This window comes from Terrapene carolina, unplaced genomic scaffold (assembly GCF_002925995.2).
Source record: "Terrapene carolina triunguis isolate 2854851 unplaced genomic scaffold, T_m_triunguis-2.0 Scaffold58, whole genome shotgun sequence".
Lineage (NCBI taxonomy): Eukaryota > Metazoa > Chordata > Testudines > Emydidae > Terrapene > Terrapene triunguis.
In genome coordinates this window covers 12,108,844-12,130,288 of record NW_020664409.1, presented here as the reverse complement: position 1 = coordinate 12,130,288, position 21,445 = coordinate 12,108,844, and the positions used below count along the sequence as shown (strand labels likewise).

The 21,445-nt window shown below is 41.1% G+C and overlaps 1 protein-coding gene across 3 annotated transcripts in view; it reads right to left on the bottom strand.

The window, feature by feature from the left end:
* CARMIL1 (capping protein regulator and myosin 1 linker 1) overlaps window positions 1-21,445 on the bottom strand; it is a 254,930-nt gene that overhangs the window by 8,896 nt on the left and 224,589 nt on the right. For all 3 annotated transcript variants that reach the window (XM_026660601.2, XM_026660589.2, XM_026660596.2), the window contains exons 31-36: window positions 20,469-20,665; window positions 15,389-15,495; window positions 13,312-13,741; window positions 7,148-7,226; window positions 3,516-3,746; window positions 367-507 (exon numbers count right to left, since the gene is read on the bottom strand). In XM_026660601.2, coding sequence (XP_026516386.1) covers window positions 367-507; window positions 3,516-3,746; window positions 7,148-7,226; window positions 13,312-13,741; window positions 15,389-15,495; window positions 20,469-20,665 — 1,185 coding nt within the window. The remainder of the gene's footprint in view (window positions 1-366; window positions 508-3,515; window positions 3,747-7,147; window positions 7,227-13,311; window positions 13,742-15,388; window positions 15,496-20,468; window positions 20,666-21,445) is intronic.

Below are 21,445 nucleotides of genomic sequence, written 5' to 3'. Positions count from 1 at the left end.
ATTTACCTTTTTGTGAGCAGTACACAGCCCCAGCCTGATTTTAACTGACCAAAATATAATGTAGATGACACAAGTGTCACTTACTTCATGTTTCTATTGCTGTGGTTTCACTGTGAAATGGCTACATTATATTATATTAATATTGACATTGGATTTATTTCTTCTCTTTTGATAAAACTGTATGAAACAAGACAGGAGGGAAAATACTGACCCATGAGTTATCACACACCATTTTCCTGTTTCCTATCCCAAAGTACAAAGCAAAGAAACCAGGAAATCATGTTTGGTTTATTTTGAAGAGGTACTCATTAACTGAGTCAGGCCAGGCAAAGAATATTGGGACAGGGACTATGTCAACAATCTTACCGTCTTGAGAAAATGATCTGATAGCGGGCTGGGGGCTGCTTTGACCATCTTTTTCTTTCTCAGAAGGAACTTTCTTTAGCACAGGTGGAAGCAGAGCAACTTTAGGGGAACCAGGGCCTGATGGAGACTCTGGGATGTCCTCTGTGGAAATACCACACACACAAGCAGATACATTATGTTTCTTGCTAGACAGCTTTCAAGAATACCATCCCCATAGCAGACAATTCTAATGAACGATTTAAAAAAACAATACACAACTAACATGCAGGATATATTCAGTGTTTTAGCTATGCTAGAATTTGGGGCAAACAGGAAGAAATGTTCAGGAAGTCTAAGACTCATAGATTCTAAGGCCAGAAGGGACCATCTTACAAGGATAAGAGAGAATCCTTGATGGTACTCAACCCTTCTGGAAGAATTTTACTAGCTAGCAAGTTTAATCAGGAGGTATAAATTAGTGAAACTATCCACTAACATACTGTAGTTAATTGCTTTGCTACAGCTGTTGATTATCTTGTAGACCTGAATTTCAACTCCTAATGTGTTGATTTATTATTGAAGCACAAATAAAAATCTGAAAAGACCAACCTAATTTTATTGTAGGGCTAGAAGAGAATTATGCAATTAATAAAGAAAAGTTAAAGAAAATTATTCAGAAATTTCTTTCAAAATTGTTTTGTGTCACTGATATTTTTAATCATCTTGACAATGTGACAAACTAATGAAGTTTAAATTATAAAAATAAAAGCAAACTGAACTTTCATAAGTAGTCTACAGAATTCTATAGTTTTGAAGGGAATACTATAGCTTCTTCAATTCACCTCTTTTTCTAAAAAAAAAAAAATTCATTTCTCTTTTGAACTTTGAAGAAATCTCCAGGTATTTTTAATTTTTTTAAGCAATTTGATAACTGACAGACACTCTCTCAGTGGTCTGATGTGCATTATACATGCCATATAAACACAACAGTGATGTTTTGTATGTAGACCCCGTACAGATACAATGTCTGTCATGAACTAGGTACCTTTCATTTGCTTGGTAGTGAAGTACTATATAACGGCACTGTTTAGAGTCAGTATGCTTATGAAAAACACCTAATGAAGGAAATGGTGCATTGGTGGAGGTGGGAGAAGTAAGTTCTTAGGAAACATTGACTGATATTATGTGTATGTTTAGAACATGAGTTCATTGAAACAAGTATTGGAAAAGAATGGGGTTTTGTCTTACCAATGAGTGGCCATCACAAAGGAAACTGCAATTTTGGTCTAGACTAAGGAATGAGATAATCCTCCAAATGCTACTTAACATTTGAACTGACAAAGCTCGTGGGCTGTAGGTATCCCAGGGCCTTCTCTACACTAACATTTCTAGGCAAAAATTGACCCAGCTTCACCAGTGGTAGCAATGGTCGAGCACAAGTGTAAACAGGGCTCTGGTTATTGCATTACCACAACGGGGTGGTAAAAATGCCAGGAATTGCTGAAGCCTGCTGTACATTAACTCTCACATTTCTGCTACCACTAGAGGATCTGAAACAGTGGTAGCAAAGATGGGGAATATCTGCTCCCCTTCAGGGCACAGCCTGGGACATACATCTTTTGTAGGAAACATGAGCTAGGAGGAACAGACAGCTTTGGAGCTGCAGGTAGGTTCAGACCTTCCTCCTTTGTATGCTTTTCAGATATCTTAAACTCTACTTTAAACTTAGGCAGAAGGCTACACAAGTGATGCCTTCCTGTTGTACACATCTAGTGGTGTTTACTTGAAGGCATATCTTATTTTATGACTGACTATAAAATAACCAATACAAATATATTAAGACAACCTAAAGGCTGGATTCAAAGTAGCAGCCGTGTTAGTCTGTATCCGCAAAAAGAACAGGAGTATTTGTGGCACCTTAGAGACTAACAAATTTATTTGAGCATAAGCTTTTGTGGCTGTAGCCCACGAGAGCTTATGCTCAAATAAATTTGTTAGTCTCCAAGGTGCCACAAGTACTTCTGTTCTTTTTTAAAGGTTGGATGGTGATCTGGTACCTGCGAGAGAGGGAGAAAGTAAGTTCTAACCACTGGTGAGGCAGGAACAGGACTAGGCAGGTAATGGACAGAGTACACAATCAAGGGCAAGGAAGAGGCTGCAATTTCCCTCTGCAAATGGTTCTTCTCTAGGGCTAGCAGGTATCAATGCGAGCATGGGAAGAGCCTAAAGATTTGAAAGGCATTAGGGGTGGTTACAAACATGCTTTCTAGGCATTAGTAAAAAGAGTGTTTGTCATAGCTGCCAGGCGAGTCAGAGTTTCCACAGTTTAATGCTTTTCACTCTCTATGTCCATAACTTTTTGGGCAGTTGCATGCTAGTGGATAGGCAGGTAAACGTGTAGGAGACTAGCTGAATCATTACGCTTTATCTCCATTTATAGTCTTGAGATAATACCTGAACAGGAGGTTAGCAGAGAGCAGACATTATCAGAGGCTCAAGGAGCAACTCTTCATGATTATAAAAGACCAAACCAATGGATTTGGAGTGAGAATAATAATTCCTCCAGTCAATACAGGGCAAGAAAGGAAAAAGAGATAGTGGCATACGGCTTCGTAACATTTAGGAAAACAATCCAAAGACAAAAATGAAGAATCTAAGTACAGAAGAGGTTTATGTATATTATATGGTATGATGGCTAATTGCTGAAAGGGCTGAGAGAAACGTACAAAAGATCAAAGAATTAAACATTTTGGTATTTAGAGTCAGGGGTTTTGAGTTTAGAGAAAATACAAAGGTAATTGGGTTAGTCAGCGCTTAACACAATGGGGCTTCCATCCCCAAGTAGGGTCTCTGGATACTTTTATAATAAAATAATATCTAGCATAAAACAGCTTTGTGACTTTCTGTAATCTGTCATTATTTCTATTATTTCTTCTCAGAATTTACCATTACAAATCACAGTTCTGGTCATTAAAAAAAAAAAAGAAGTTAGGATTAGAGGGGGGCGGGGGAGGGGAAAACAATTCAAGAGCAAATGACAGAAAAATCTCTCTCTTTGTGTCCAATTTCTCTCCAGGATTTAGTTATTAGCATTTCCTTTATACTTCACACACAAACCCTGTTCACACATTTTCTTCCAATGGGATCAACGAGCCAGAACAGCTCCTCACCGTTGCGAGAGGCAGAGCGTGGCTTCTGTGGAACTGTGGGACGTCCTGTCGGGCTGGGCTTTGACTGCACTGGGGGTTTTGGACTCGTGGGCGTATTGGAAGAACATCTAGCCCTTGCACCAGCTTCAACCTTTGGTTCAGTTTTTGGATTTTTTTCCAAGGACGCCATGACAGAGTCACCTTTACTCAAGGCAAAACGATTCTCTGGGAGGGTCTGGTGGAGTTTAGGCACTAAAATAAATAATAATAATAGTAACAACAACAACAATAATAAATAAAATGTCCTACACAAAGCAGAAAGCATGCTGTGGCAGTACCCCCACAGGGCAAAGCCCACCGTTGGCAGAAATGCACACACAGTAGAAAGGCAGTGATGGGAGAACTCTCAAGACCTGGCGTTCAGCAGTGGTTCAATGAGCAGCCAACAATGTGTTTGTCAGGCTGTACAACTCACTCATGAACAGGCCTGCTGTCACCACCCTCTTGGGGTATTGGGGAGGTGGCTAGCTCGCCCCACTGTCCCTCTATTGTCGGCAGGAGCTGGTGATATGGGTTGCTTCCCAGCTCCACTTTCATGGGATATTTTCTCACACTTTCTAATCCAAAGGTTTTCTCCTTCCAGTCCTTCTCTTTGGTATCCCCCATTCCTCTCTGGCAGCTATCAAATCTTCCCCTTTCCCCAGGTATCTTGCCCGCTCCTGTGGTCCCTTTCTTTTGCTCCCTTGGATGTCTCTGTCTCTCTTTCCCCCTTCTCTCTTGCCCTAAGGGTGGAATAAAGCCACGGGCCAGTGGGGGGTGGGTGGGGACTGAGGCTACCCTCTCTTTCCGTGACTCTTTCTTGCACTGACATGCAGAGATGGGATTTCAGCAGGGCATCATTGCACAACAGAAGAGGAGCAGCAAAACAGGCAGTCTCTGGCTGTCCAGCATCATTGAGAACAGCGCTTCTAAGGGCCAAAGCTGAAAATCGCTGCCAGGTGTTTTTTTTCCTGCTAAAGACTAACAGTGGAATCCAGGACAGAGAAAAAAAATCCTGAACTGATGGTGAGTATATGTGCATGTTGCTGTTTTTTTTTGTTTTTAGATCAGATTTGAAATCTGTCAGCAATGGCAACCCTATTTATATGACTCTTTATTTAGTAACTCTGCATATAGAATACACTGTTACACATTTATTAGCACGCTTGCCAGCACATTATTTATACCAAGCAAAGACTGAATGCATTTGCACACAAATCTCACTTGCTTCCCAGGATTTAAATCGAATACAGCTAGAGCCAGCTGTGCAAGCTGGTATAAAGCTTGCAGGACACTAGTTTGCAAATAAGCAAACTGCCTGCCCTAATTTCCTTCCTTCCTCCAAATCGTGGGAGGACTCCAGGAGGCTTATATGCACATGGTTGTGCAATCAATCTTTGGATTTGTATGCGTACTGGGTGACAGCATTCTTCACCTTTAGTGATTAACAATTTGTATGCTAGGGTTGCACATAATTCTTGTTTCACCTAAATTTAGGCTGCCTTGGCTTTCTGACAAGGCAAAACATGTGCCCACAGATGCTGACTTGGCCTAGCTAACTGCTATTCTAGTTCAGAAAACCTACTTGTTACAGTAGTGCTGAGCACAGGAATTCTAAGTGCAGTGTGTGGGGAGGAAGAATGTTGATATAGTCAGTTGCAGGCCAATCTCCAAAATGTTTTTCCAGCTTACGTAGTTGTTTTTCAGCTCCGTTGGATTTGAGTTGTGGGCTAACCAAAAGGATTGCGGTGCATGCATGTGTGTGCAATAAATCTTTGCACTGTAAGCAAAACAGCAGAAGGGTTTCCACACTTTTATCCCCACACTTGTATGCGTGTGTGTGAGAAAGGGAGAGACTGGCTAACACTCAGACAACAATTTCTTACATGAACTAAGAGAGGAAAATATTCTGTCTCTGAATCATACACAGTCTTCTGTTTTCTCAGTAACATCCAGCAATTTCCCTTTTTACTTGCCTTTCTAACCTCAGGCCTGTTAATATTATTAGAACACAGTAAGTTGATATAAATTAAGCAAAACAATGACAAACTGTAACTGCAACAGGAGCAGCCGGAGGGAGTTCCTTACAGTGGTGAAATGAGAACTGACAGCTAGAGGCAGGAGGGGCTGCGGTGCACACACTGCATTGGGGTTGGGGAGGGGGAAATGTGTCATTTACAGGAGTGAGCAGCAAGGAAAAATGGAGATCAACCACCCGTTATCTCTCAGTGTGCCCACTTTCCATGGTCCTCTAACCTCAGATCTGTCTATCTTACTGGAACAGAGATAGCAAAAAAGGTTCCTCCTCCAAAAGATATTAGACTGTGATACCAGGATGATTTAAAAGCATTGTTTCATGGGGCTCTCTCGTACAATCTCTCTCTCCACTAGCTTCTAAACCACATTTAGGAAGGGTTTGGAAAGCATAAACTGGTTTTCAACACGACTGGTCAGCCAATGTTTTTTTGAACATGGTTTGTGAATTCTTTTCACACACTTTGGCAACACTGTATTTTATACACCTGAAATTCCCAGAATCCCTGTCCAAGAATTAAAACTGGATTCTTTAGCATACGCAGAGACTTCTTCAATATTGGTTTCAGTCCAGTTCCTAGCAGAGTCTTCACATCACCTAAAACACCATCAAAACTGGCACCAGCTGGCACCCATTTTAACAGTCTCAGCAGAAAGTCCAAGAACTGTACAGGTGTGGAGACTAAATTATCCTCCTCTACCATGGTGACCAGGCATGTTTCAGGCATGGTGGCAGAGCAGTGTGGGGAACCTTGGACCACCGCTGCCTGTGATGGATCTGCTCAGTGGATTAGGCGCTTCGCTTGCATGGCTATCAATCCAGCACTTTCTTGTGAGCACTATAAACCAGTGGATCTCAACCAGAGGTAAAAGTCTTCCAGGGGGTACGTCAACTCAGTTAGATCAGGGTTTCTCAACCTAGGGTCCATGAGTCCTAGGGGAGTCGCAGGATGGGATTAAGGGGGTTGCTAGTGCAGGGCTGGTGTTAGGGGGTGGCAAGCAGGGCAACTGCCCAGGGTCTCATGCCAGGGGGGGCCCCATGAGACTAAGTGACCTGCTTGAGCCCTGAGTGGCGGGGCCCAGGTTTCCGACTCCTGAAAGGGGTAACAATAGTCTGGAAAGATGAGAACCACTGCCATAAACTCTGCAAAATGAACTCCTGGTTTATGACAGGAGAAAACATCCTTTTCTCTCTGTGCACATTGTACTTGCTGCTCCTGATCTTCAGTTTCAGCTTTGCTGCCACGGTTACCAGTGAACACCCTCTTAAAGGGCCTGGGGAAGAACATGTACACGAGTTGTCGTCCCACCCGCACAGAGCAGTGTCTGAGTGAAACAACTGGCCATCAACCCAGCACTGAAACTGACTATACATGAAGTGCTGTCAAATGCAGAAAGTAAATGAACTAGAAAAATGGCTCTCTCCTCTAATCACTTTTCAGTTATGCTAATCTTAACGGGTTGCTTATAAAATAGTAGGCACACAACATGCAGCTGGAAGTGTGATTTCAGGCTGAGAGTGTTCAATTTATTGGCATTACAGGAAGTGCTGTACGCAAGGAAACTCAAAACAACTGTACCTGTACCACTGCCATCCAGCCGTTCAGAGCTCACTGTGGTATCCTGAGAATCCCTGGGAGCCACTTCGTTCCCGAGTCTCTAAAAAAGAGAAAGAGAATCCCTCAAAATTATTATCTATAAATCACAAAATTCAGTGGTTCATTACAAAGAAACTTATATCCAGAAGTTAAAAATTGCAGAAAGAAGCTCTAGTAATTATGCCTGGATGTGTTTTTATGTTTCTGGTTGCAGTTTTGGAAATCTCCTATGTGGGAAGGAGACCACAGCGATTTTGGTTACCAGTAAGGCCATAGAGCTGGCTGAGGCATGACAACATGCTCATTAAGTGACAAACCTGCCAAGGAATAATGAGAGTTGGAATCGGACAGTCCAGTTAGAAACTGTTCTTTTCCACTCAAGATGACCAAATGTATTATTGGCGTTAAATGAAATAAAACGCTGGATAAAATTAAAGAGTTTATCTGCTCTGGGCAGAAACAGAGACACCTTTCTAAAGATCCAAATTTTGAAGCAAAGATTGCTGAACTGGTCTTAGTTTAGTTAATATGAAAACCTATGTGCACGTGGGGAAATGTCTTGGAAATCTGAGCTGAATCCAAGAAGTGCCAGTTCCTTCAATATTTACAGACTGAGGTTTTTAAAAAGTTAGACTTCATAAGAGCTGCTGGGTGCTCAAAACCTTTGAAATATCAGATCACTTATTTAGGTGCCAAAGTATGGATCCTGAATCTAACTTCATGCACACATTATTAAAAATCTTAACCATGATATCTTTGCCTCAAGGGGAAAAAAGTTATAAGAGATAAATCTGTAAATTATTTGACCCATATTATTGTCTAGAGGCCAAGTGCACTAGGAATATGCATATATCCCTTTTCGAGAGGATCCTGTTTATACAAGTGGTACAAGAATCAGTCTCTGGGATTATACTGTTCCTTTCAATACCCTCCTCGCTCATATGAATAGAGCAAAGAGACCAGAAGAACCATACAGAGCACACAAGTTACCTGCAAACCAGCACCAAATAGGAAGGCTGGTACGCAGAAGACTAGGCGTAAAGTGTGAATCTTAAATTCAAAAATAAAATACATTTTGCAGGTAGCTCTGAGCTTGGTTTAAATTTGCCATTTGAAGACAGATCTCTAACTCTGAAAAGCAAACAAATGCTTTGCATAGTTATTACTATTTTCAGCATTATAAAACTGCCACATTCATGACATCCTATTGTCATCAGGACACCAATGTGGTATGACTGGCACTGTGAGATTATCCTGTCTTTACAGTAGCGTCCAGAGGTCCCAACCAGACACTGTACAAACACATACTGAAGACAAACACTGTCCCAAAGAAATCACAATCTAAATGAAGGCCTGATGCATCATTTAGGTAGGAGAGACATAGGAGGAAAACGGAGGAAGGAAGACAAGGGTAACAGTGATAAGAACAGATAAGGAGGCTTATACTAGCTATATGAAAATTAGTGGGTTTAAAGTAAAAAACAAACCAAAACACAGTATTTTAGGTATAAATAAATAAACAAACTATTAATATCAGTTATCCCTGAAGGCCACCCTGTCTAGCCATTGTCAGGTGCAACTTACCATAGGTATCATGATAGACTTGGCTGCTTAGGAGAGCTATAAAAGACAGTACAGTGGGCTTCATGGATTAATTGGTACTTCCATTTTGCTGATGCTCGAGTCTAATGGCTCCCAAAACATTTTAATGAGGAAGTGTCTCTCATATATTGTATACAAAGGAATGGAATTATTCAACATTTACTCCACCTATTTAAGAACTGGCATGGTCATTGCATTTCCCCACATTTCCACAGAGGGCTTGCCAACACACAGTTTTTGGTTTAGAAACTGATCTAGTTAAAGCAGCACAATCCCTTAGTGAGGATACGATATATCAGTACAACTGCATCCACAATAGGGGGTTTTACGCTGCAACTATATCAGTATAAATTCACTCCCTGGCTGAAATAGTTAAATCAGTTAAAAAATTGTGCGTAGAGCAGGCCTAACCATGGACTGGTTCCAAGTGCACAAGTCCCATATAAGCTAAAAGGTCATTCAAAAAAAAGCGAAAGCCAGCCCACTGATGTAGAAGTGTTGTGCTTTGTAGCACTGTATAAGAGATCCAGGTTCATTTTCCACTCCTAGTTCTCTTGATCCATGGTCTATTTTGACTAAATTCTCCCCCAAGCCACATTCTTCTTCTGTCAACGAGCCCTAAGGGTGTCTCCCTCTCTCTTTTTAAAAGGGAAAAAAATCACCAAATTTGTGGGGAAAATTAATTCTCTTAATGTAGGCAAAGTCACTTTGCGTTCAAGAATATAATTTGCTTTTTCACCATGGATTGTGAATTTTCATTCATACTTACAAAAATATTCATTTTCCTTTGCAAGTATTGATGAAGTAAAAAAAATTGTGCATAGCTGTGTAAATGTATTATTAGATTTTGTTTTACCCTTTAGATTGACGTTTGGAGTTCACAAAGAAATCCACTTTTATGTCTTGAAATAATACATAGATTTATTAACCTAACTGAAACAAATACAAATATTTCCAAGTGGTCATTTTAATGTGTTGGTGGTCTCATTGTTTATCACCGTTTCTATGGTAACAGCACCATTTGACAGGTCCACATTATAGCTCATATTAAAGTAGACATAATAATCTTTCAAATGATGTATCATGTGCATGTGTGTAGAGAGGGTACATTAAGTTGACCAAATCAGCAGCATCTGTCTGGTGCTTACTAGGAGGGGCCGACAAATACATGAAGCATCATTTGCACCAGAGCTATGCTAGTCTTGCTGCAATCTAGGTCTGTCCAAGACTAATTACATGAATATGTCATATGTAAAATATCTACTGCACTACACACACAAATATTTATTTGGCTCCATAAAAAAGGAGGGCAAGACAGGGAAATGTAGCACTTGCACCTGAGAGGGCAAGAATTCTAATAAAAGCCTTGATAAATAAACAGGGCTGTTAAGGAGCTTGGTTGCCTGCATATCTTGCTAAAAGATATTTAAATATTCAGTTCTGCAAACACTAGATGGAGCTAGATGATCTTTATATCTGGAGAAAACCTGGAAAAAACACTGATTTCAACTCATTTATCTTGTGGTATTAGTGCCAATTCACACATCAAATTCACAGCAAAAGAAAACAAAAAAGCTTTTGCCATCTTTTCATCTACTGTGCACCTGCTCATCATTTGTAACTGTAATAAGACTGTAGAAGGTCATGAATGAAGTAGTAAATTCCTTATGGCTTTGTTTTTACTTTGGATAGATCTGAATTTAAAAAACCATCTGTATCTTTAAGAAAAAATTAATTCACTAACATCAGAATCCTGATAAATCTGAAAACTTTAAGGGAACTGGTGATCCATCATTTAAGTTATGAATAAAAATGAAAGATGGATTCTCCCATAACAAAACTAGTAGAGATCTCCTGGATTACGCCGAGTATTCAACTTTTGGTCAAAATGAAAACAAAGCTATTACATATTTCAACCCTGCATGATATACATGAACATTAACTTTCTGAACATTAACCGTTCCTTTTTTGTGCAACACAGTACAAAGACTTATTAATCTTAAACTAAGATAACTGAATTTCTTTTTTTTGTACAGAAATCCTATTTTAATTCAGCTTTCTGACCACCACTTTAAAAAAAAACATTGCCAGGTCAAAATTGGCCCTACGGGTGATGTCTACACTGCAATTAGACACCTGTGCCCATCCTATGCCAGCTGACTCAGGCTCACAGGACTCGGCTAAGGGGCTGTTTAAATTGCAGTGTGGACTTCAAGTTCATGGGCTGGTGCCTGGGCTCTAGGTGGGAGGGTCCCAGAGCTCAAGGAAGTTTACACGGCAAAGAGACAGCCCTGTAGCCCAACCCCTGGAAGTCCTAGTCAGCTGGCACCGGCTAGTCACAGGTTTTTATTTGCAGTGTAGACATACAAAATGTAAAGGTAGTAAAGCCCTAGCTTTTACAAAAATCTAAAACCAATAAAAAAGTTTCAGCATTTTTATTTTTTTTTGAAAATTCCAATGTAAATATTCCCTCCTACTCCCCAACGTCTCTCTGCAGTATTTACACCATTGGGCAAGTGAATGGAAACTAGAAATTAATTACAAACAAACTGAGTTGTCTATTTTCTTTTCCAAGCTGAGAGAAATACAAAGAGTAAAGATGCAGCATAGTTGAAAGTAAATAAAAATGTTAGTACAAAAGGTGATGACCTACTCTTTGTTCAATTTTTCAACCAATGCTACCTGTGTTAACCCACTGACATGAGAAGTGCTGTTACCTAACAATTTTTCAAAAAATTACAACATGCTGGTATTCCATGACTATAATCTTTAGATTATAAAACCACTGAAGCAAGGATTCTGTTTTCAACAGCACCAAGCACACTGCTGAATTGAACAATTAACGAATAGCACCGTGGGTTATGAAAGGGCCAGAATGTGATACTCTGACTCACATTCTATAGTACCTTACTCCTCAAACAGTCCCTCAGAAATCAATGGAACTAGTCACAGTACAGTAAACCCTTATATAATGAACATTTATACAGCGCATTTTTGACATAACACGATTTTCATTTAGTGACCCATCTTTATGTTGCGCGCACTATTCTTATATAGTGTGCGCGCTCACGGGAGGGAGTTTGGGCACGGGAGGGTGCTCGGGGTGCCGGATCCAGAGGGTGCTCACCTCAGTTGGCTCCCCGTGCCTGCCGTTCCTGGCAGAGGTGGAGGCGTGGCCAGGTGCCGCCCCCACAGTCAGCGCTCGGGGAGGGACGGGGGCAGCACACGGAGCCTCCTACCTGTGCATCCGCCAGGAACAGCAGGCACGGGAAGCTGCTTGTGGGGAGGCGCCCAAGGTGAGTGTCCCCCGGATCCGGCACCCCGAGCCTCCTCTCACGCCCCAACCCTCTGCCCTGAGCACCCGCCAACGTGTACAACTTTGTGATGTCTGGGAACTTAACCCTATTTTTCCCATTCATTCTTCAGTTCACATAACATGTTTTTTATATTACACACGATTTTCTAAGGACATAACTACTGTGTTATATAAGGGTTTACTGTACTACTCAATATGAGTCAGGATGGCAGGATCTGGCCCTAGATGGGAAAGGAAATTTCTTTTGTAAAAAAATATAAGATTTTTAACTTGAGTGTCCCTTTAACAGTCCTTGGCTATTAGTGCTACAGGAATGCCTATAGATTAATGCAGAATGGCCTCATCTGACAAGCTAAGAAGAGTGTTCAATGCATTACAGTTTAAATCCTAAGAAGAAAGGCAGTTTTAAAACTATTGTGCTCAGTGACAAAACTAGGTTTATATGGGACATACTTATAGGAAGGTTACATGTTAAACTATACAAAGACACTGCTCCCTGAACAGTACTGAGAGCAGGGTTCTTTGTTCAATTCAATATACTGTGCTATTTGCTCACTAAAAAATAGAGCTGAAATCCACATTGTGACCAAATAGGTAGTTTCCATCTCTCGTTTCTATTTGTATTTTAAGGGCATAAAGATAGAATAGGAATGATTAGACGTGGTACAAAAGGGTTTGTAATAGGAGTAAAGGGATGCAATTAAACAAAAGAAAATTGAAACGGAATGTCAGCAAATATTGTCTGAAAGGGAGAATTATTCCCCTGCACAAAGTAATTCATTTATAGTAGAGTGCACATGGTGGAAGAACCATTCCTTAATAGACCCATCCCCCCTAAACAGAGGGGGCCCACCCATTTACCAACCTGGCTAACTCGTAAACTCACTCCTGACTGTAGGAAACAATCCTGCATAGGCAGGGGATAGGGACTAACTGATCTTTCCCAGCTTTAATTCTATGATACAGATTTCATTTACGTGCCAGTGCGTCACCCATCACATATAACATATGACACCTGAAGAAGAGCTCTGTGTAAGCGCAAAAGCTTACTTTCTCACCAACAGAAATTGGTCCAATAAAAGTTCTCTCACCCACATTGTCTTTCTAATACAACATAGCTGATATGTTAAATGTTAACCTCTTACCCTTGTGTGCCTTTATGGGGCACAGTTCTTTCCTACTTTTCATCAATTAGAGTCACCACAAATCAAAAATAAGTCACCCTCACCTTCTGTGAAGAAGCTGCTCTCCTTTCCTGCTTGGCTTTCATTTCTGCTAGGAGTCCACTGCCCATCACTTGCACCCCATACCTACGCCCTCCCTGTGGGCTGCCTTTGTTGTCACCCCTCTCCGCTCTTGCAGCATCCTCTGGTTGTATCTCCTCGAGAGAGTCTGGCGTTTTTAGTTCCTCGGCTCTCTCCGTGCTGCCGTTCTGTTCAGCTGATTTTAGCTCCTTCTTAGTAGTATCCACAGCTGGACTTTTGACAGCACCCTTGGGTGATGAGGGCTCTTCTGCCACCAATACAGTCTGAGGACGTTCAGATTTGGATCGAGATTTGATTAAGTTGAGAAACCCACTTTTCCGAGAATCTCTTTTTTTCCTTTCATCACCCACTTCGCTGGACTCATTGGTGTCTGAACGTTTCATTGACGATCTCCTAATAAAACAGACACACCGACAAATGTTCATATGTTCTTTGTTTTTTTTCCTGGAAAAATACCTGTTTTTAATAGTTTCAAAGATTTCTCTTGGGCAAAGCTAACCGTTTGCATCATCAGGAAGTTGCTCTGTGCCCAGTTATTATCCACTGCTTATAAATTAGAGATTAGTTACTCTGATTGATGCTATTGGCCAAACTCCATTAAAGTCACTAAGAACTGTAGGGCTAGCATTACTCATTGTGCCACAGAGGCAGGTCAGCCACTTAGGACACATATTTCATTCATTTATTTTTAGGGATATCTCTGGCCTGACTACTCCTACCCCTAAACTGCAAGTCACACCAGAGTGGCTCTAATTCAGTCATTCCTCCAAGCATAATTTCAATGTGTCTGCTCTTTTAAGGATATCCTCACCCCAACGAATAGCTTGTAGCTACTGCATCATGACCCAGGTACTGGACAAAACACAGCTTTTGGGGAGCTGCCCCTTTTAGAACTCCAGAACTCTGCACCAACAACCAATGCAATTCTGATCAGCCATGCTCCCAAACCTACCCAATTCACAGCTTTTCTGGGAGAATGGTACTTCAGGTGGCAACATATGCTTGCCCTGAAAAACTGTAAAATACTGATATGTTGCTGCCCTCCATAAAACGAAATCACTGGTAACACAAGAAAAGTTGAAAGGTATACATAATTTGTATAAAAATCCCATAAATACTGCGGATAGCAGTTTTTCAAAACATTTCTTTTTTTAGCTAACATGATTTCACAGCTACTTACTGGATGTCATGTATGGTTTCAGATTTGCAATCGTGAATTACTGCCATCTGCTTGTCATTTTTTATATTTATCATTCACACTTAATTTTAACACTTCCTTTCCCTCTCTCCTCCAGCCATTTACCAATTTACACTTACTATTTACTTAAACATTTTACTTTTATTTACTTAATGTCAAATATAGCAAATAGGTCATTTTAGGTAGTCTCGAACTAGCTTTTGTTTGTACATTCACACTAAAAAAATCAGAACATCTTACTGTTGGCTCTATAAAATATCCATCTAGTTTACACCCTTGTAGGCTGGATTTCTTGCGACGTGAGATGTAGAAGGCAGACCTTTCGGATTGAGTCATACACATAAACACAGAACATTGCAATTTTGTAAAGCAAGTGTTTAATTTATATGTATCAATAAACATAAATCACTTCCCCATGTCATTTATGGAGGACAACAGTCTTGACTAAACACACAATAAAAATTCAGGGCCAGAGCCTGAGCCAGTGTGAATTGGTATAGCTCCAGTGATGTCATAATAAGTGATGTAATGAGTGATGTCATTTAAGGGTATGAAGAAGTCAATGGAGCTATGTTAACATACATCAGATGATAATCTGGTTCATAGTGTATATTAAAAGCAATTTATTTCAAAGTAAACTTTTTAAAATGAGTAATCAAATTCACTGATATACTGGGCTATTATGATATAGTCTGGTTTTGACAGTAGCTATGCAAATTGGAGACCTGAATATTAGAAAAAGAAGTCAAATACAATGTATTAGCTATAAATATTCTACCCTCACAAACTATCAGTAAGAAAACATGGTCTTTACCTTGACTCATTAGAGGATTTGAACTTACTTTGAATCCATTTTTGTCACTTTCTTGGTGAAAAATTCATCAACACCTTCATCCACTCTACCCATGAGGCCATTCTGTTCTCCTTCCTGAGGTGTTGCCCCACACACCTGATAAAACAAACGTAACATAAGCAACACAGCATGGCAGTAAGAAATCTCACTTTTCAAAGATGCTGTAAGGCACGAGGATAAACATGAAATTAAAGAATAGAGTTATCTTAACAGTGGTTAAGGAAATATATAAGTTGTAAAGAAAGGGCCCGACTAACAAGGAGAAGGAAGGCCTTGAAAATAATAAATTATAAGGCCATAAGGAATGAAGAAGTGAGGCTGTCTGGTTCAAAAGATTAACTAATGAGATAAGGGAAAGTTTCTAAAAAGAAGGCTTCTGACCAATACAGGTGATTGCAGATGGTTTTAAGAGAACCAGTCTTAAAATGAGCCAACCTGGCCCTTCCCAACCCATACATCAGAGTTAAAACCTTTGTGAACTCAAGTGCAATGGAAAAAACTGAGACAGCAAGAAGGAGGGGAGGAAAGGCCTTGGGAAGAAAGGAGGTTGTAAATCTTCCCTGGATTAAGACTGGAAATAAGGGTGAACTGTCTCCAATTGGTTTTTAGCTCAAATCAGTAATTGGCAATGACATCACTTGTTTGTTCAAGGGTATGAAAAAGTAAAACTCTTAAAGGGTTCATTGCTAATACCTGCCTGATCATGTTGGAGCCAACCAATGTGGATCTAAGCATCCCTGGGTTAACTCATTTGTAAGTATCTTGATCAAAAACTTATACATGTTTTGTTAGTGTTTGGATGTAGTAAGTTGCTTTTTAGGCATGTTTAGAGCAATTGTACAGATATCATTTGGCCTTTGGATTTAATAAAGACATTTATGGTTAAATTAGTGTCTGGTGGTTTCCCATATTAATAATTTCACATATTATTAATAATTCCAACAAGGTCAAAGCTCAAATGCCTTTAAATTGTGTAAAAAGAGCAGTTATTTAGTATACAAGCAGACTTTTTTGTTAGCAGTTTGTCAAAATGGAACTCCTGATTTGTGTATTTACTGTAGATACTGTCAGAGACAGAATCTTTGTCAGCTGTTGTTCACCTGGTTTAGAGAGAGGTGAGAGTTCTAGTGGTCTGAACACAAAATTAGGAGCTAGAACTCTAGAGTACTAATTATGCCTCTAACAGACTGCCTCTGTGGCCTTAGGCAAGGCACTTTAGGCCAAAACTTCCAAACTGAGTGCCAGATTTAGGTGACTAATGTTAGGCACCCAGCACTGACTTTCATTGAGAGCTGAGGTCTAACTCTTCTTTGTGCCTTTGAAAAGCAGACCTTAAAGCCAAAGACAAAAGGGAGAGATTATCCAACTTGGGTGACTCTCTCACTGGAGTATTGTACAGTTCAGTTAGTGTTTGTACAGCTCTCTGAAGATGAAACACACTAAATCTTATGGGAGGGATTCTCTCCCTGGCCTGGCCCCTGTATGCTGCTCTTCCGTAATCCCTTTCTGCTGCCAAAGTTCCTTATGCAGGAGGGGGAGAATACCCCCAATTTAAACACCGCATAAAGCCTCTTTAGATAGCTCTAAAGAGGACCCTGAAACAGCCTCAGTATAGGATGTGTTCTTGGCAGTGCCACCACCTACAAGGCAGCGTGAGGAAGTTGCCTTAATTTAGATGGTCTCCCTAGGATGTCTAAATTACATCAGGGAATGCTCCGGCCCCAAAATCTGGAAAATATAAAAGGTGGCATAAAGCCACCTTAGCCCCTCTGCACCTGAGATCCAGGTTCTGTGCTTCTAAGAGGCCAGGACAGATTCTCATTGTACGGGTATGAGAGAACAATTACTGTTAATATCAAACCCTTCCTTATTAAGACAAATAAGACAGCAGCCTGAATATGAATTAATGTATTGATACATACATGAAACTTTCTGGTTCCTGAGTTGCTGAGTCATGTGATGAGCTTATTGTTCATCTTATTAGATTACAAAGACAGTAACTAAAGCACTTATATATCTCTGCTGTGGCACTGTATTCCTCATTTGAAAATATAAGTCCTTTTGGTGAAATTGCATTGTTTTCACTTAAAACAGAATGTGTTCTTTTTTAATAAGGGAAACATCTTTTTCAAAGTAGCACAGTGATGACTGTTCTTTTTCTGAGAAGGATTTGTCTAATTGGAAATGTCAGAATGTATGTAACAATACATATACTGACATCTGTTTTTGGACAACATCAATTTTTATTGTCTCTGGATGTAAATATTTACCTCATCAGTCAAAAAAATCTTGATAGTGACTTCAAGAGAAGTCAGAATCCATTTAATGTTGGCACTGAAACTCTCCAGAGAGTAAGAACAAATATTTAAGTATCAAAGCCAAGAGTGATTCCTGAAGGAGGCAGGGATGTAACATTCTGAAAAAGAGGTAATTAATGTGGGGGGCTGGCTCTATCTGACATTGAGTCTGTCTGGTAAACTGCCAGCAGAAGACGCACACGAAACTCCCCCAAACCACAAGCCTGCAGATGTGCACTGAAAGACAGTGAAGTGCTCAAAACAGCTCGTTATATGGCAACAAAAGTCATGGCAGAGGAAAACAAACAGAAGCGGAGGATTTAGCAGGGAAATTAGAGGGCAATTATTGGGCCCTGACCAAGACCAGAACTGCCCACCTAGGAGGGGAAGGGTTGTTGATTACAATAAAGGGGAAACGCAAAAGGATTTTGATGCTCACTTCTCAGGATGTGGGGGAGGGAATGAGTGTGGTACAGCTATGCTTCTGCAGGGTGTAGTTGAGCTTCTGCTACAATAAACAGACAACTGTAACTGAAGACTGCAGTCTCCATGTATTCCTGTGTGTCCGTTGGTCGTGTCTGAAGACATAGGATACCCTAATGCATGTCCATCTGTCGTGTCTGAAGGCATGCCCCAACAACTAAAATTCCACTGAATACACTGACTGGATCACTAGCAATGTACAAACCACAGGGCCTAATCACCATCAAAATAACCAAGGCACAGAACGATTTTACAGATGCATACTGCAATGCCAGTTATTGTTCAATACTGCAATAATACATTGATTTCTGCATATTTTATACTTTACTCATCTAATGCTGAGAAAATTGCATCCAATATGTAAAATATGTTCAGCAGAGAAAGTGGTCTTAGACTTGTTGGCTTGTTCTTTGTTAACACCTATAACTACAATGCCTCAGAAAAACTTGGGAGAAAAGAAGTTTTTGTTAAAAATTTAGCACTCTCACCCTTTCAGGTAAGGGGGAGGGACTGCTTACACATACGAGGCTTCAGATTCTTCTAGTAAAACCAGGGAAACGCAGACCTGTCACTCCTAATATAACTGGGGTAAACAAGCAGGAAACAGAAAACCACATTTTTCTCTAAGAACACACCTGAAAGGTGTGATGTGTCTGTCCCCACCCTCTAATAAATAGCGTAAAATAATAAATAATGGCAACAAAGTATCCCCTCCTCTTTTGCCAGGTTTGCGCAAGTAAGAAAAAACAAATGCCTGGTCATCCAAATGTGGTCACTGTTCCCAGAAATACTGTATTGACATAAGGAATAACACTTTCTTGTTCTTCATACACAGTGATCAAAGCTTTTCAAATACAAGATACTATCTATGCTGCGTTTCACATTTCCATGGGTTACACTGCACTAAAAAACCTCAATCCATCCTTCTCCCCTTCCCCCCCCTCCCCCCCGACTAGACAGCAGGGTCCTCCAATTCTGAAAATATATGACTGTATGGAAGCAGAAGATAATGGAACTTGACTCGGCCTGGAAATAGTGTCTGTGCTTAGTTTTCCATAACAGCAGGTATATTCTCAGTACCAGATGACCTCAAATACCCAGATGTCACAGGACACATTAAATAAGTTAAGACGACTGGTGGAAGTTTAGCAAGTGGGAGAATATGACTCAGTTTAGTATGACAGATTTGGAAAAACAAGGCTGTAGTGTACTACAGTCGAAGGGCCAGCTAAGTCTCTGTCCCCTCTGCACTGCTCTGTCAATGCAAAAGAGATGGCAAGTTGGCTTAAAAAAGACCCAAACAGCTGGCTGAGGTCTCTTTTGGCACAGGGGAACTCCTGAGTGGCATAAAACTCTACACTATCCACTCTTGGCCCTTCCCAGCATAGGGAGTATTTGGCCACAGTGATTTCTGCTCTGGCCATCCCAGAAAAAGCAGGAGGGTCTCTAGGAGCCTGTTACCAGCTAGCATAATTTGGAGCAGCAATGAGGCTGCTCCAAGTTGCAGCAGGGGCCAAATTGGCCCCTGGGCTGCCTCTTGGGTAAGGGGTACTGACAAGTGGTATAACACCATCTCTGCCCTCCTCAAGAATCTAGCTGGATAGCTTTAGATGCAAATTCTGCCTGTAGAGGCACATGCCGGAGAAAAAGCAGAACTGGGGTTGTTTACTGAGCAAAAAGACCCACAGAGACCCCACGTGTGTGTTTAACTGTGCTCCACAGGAGCTCTATCTGCAGCAGTGAAGTATGTTGTATTTTAGGTGCGGGCAATGCCACAGAGCGTGACCTGTTATTATTCAGATCCACTGGCTCAACCTCCGTCTCGAGTACCGGGTCACAAGTGGCTGCAGAGGTTATGGAATGGTTCTACTGAGAACTGCTGGAGACAGGAATACATGCCAGTTTACTCAGGCTTTGTGCAGAAAAAGAAGGATTTCAGTGTCACCAAGTCTCACGATATTTAGTGTTTTTCCTGAAGTAATGTGATTATGTGAGAATCTCAGCTTTCACTTAAAAATCAAAATAAGATTTTATCCCTCATGTTACAGAGAAAAGCTTGAAAAGGTAACCTGAGTGCACCCTAAAGGCTAAAAAAACAGAGGCAAAGAAAAAATATATTTTTAAATCTCAAGATTTTAAAGACAATCTGATAATTGGGGGGGGGGGGGGGGGGGAAAGGGGCCTGACATGCTTTTTGAGTGCTTGGGGTTGGCAAAAGTGGGATTTAATCTTTATTGTAAGAAACAGCCAAGTACTTAGATCCTCAGCAATCTTTTAATTATCACTCACTGATGCTTGGCTGGGCTGTTGTTTTTTATTCCTTTTAGGCCTTAATTTTGTAAAGTGCTCCAGTTTTCTCCCTTCCTCGGATGGCAGCTCTGAGATGAATCCAGAAGTTCGTTTATCCGGTCTGCTGGAAAGGAATGGTGGGTCTTCTATATGGATAGGTACTTCTTCCAGTGCTTTATCCAGGTCAAATTCCATTTCTAAGAGCAATCAAAACCTTTAATGAGGACTTAATATGGTATTTTAAACAGAAAGTAATGACATCATTTGCTTTAGGGCGGTAGCATGTTTGTGAAAAAGGTGGACTATACCTAATAAATGTTTATTTCTGAAGTGTCTCACCATAGAAACTTCAAAAAACAAAATAAATTCGTGGGACCACAAACTGCAGTTCAGAGTGAGAGTCTTCTGCATTTTCAAATACAGGAACACTTTTCTCACCTTCTGAATGTAAGGAAGTGGTTTTAGTAAATTATAAAAAAAAGAAAAGAAAAGAAAAGAAAAGAAAAGAAATTAGGGCTACCATATGTCCGGATTTTCCCGGACATGTCCGGCTTTTCGGTCTATAAATAGCCGACCGGGGGGGATTTTTAAAAATCTAAAAATGTCCGGGATTTCCCCCCGGTCGGCTATTTATAGACAGAAAAGCGGCGGCCAAGCGCCGCTGGGCACCCAAAGCCCCTTCCCGGCTCCCCCCATCCCCTGCAGCCTTACCACGCTGTCCGGCCCCACAGCTGTCTTCCCCCTCCTCCCCTCCCCTGAACGCTCCGCCCACCTGCTCCTCCCCCTCCCCTGCTTCCCGCAGGGGCAAGTAGGAGGCAGCAGCAGGTAAGCTGGGGTGGGGGGGCGCGAGGAGGAGAGCTCCGGGGAGGCGCGGCTCTGGCCGAGCGGCTCCCTCCGGCCCGGGCCAAGTGGCGCCCGGCGGCCCCAGCGGCTCCAGCCCAGCTCAGGCCCCAGCGGCTCCGGCCCCGGTTCCGGCC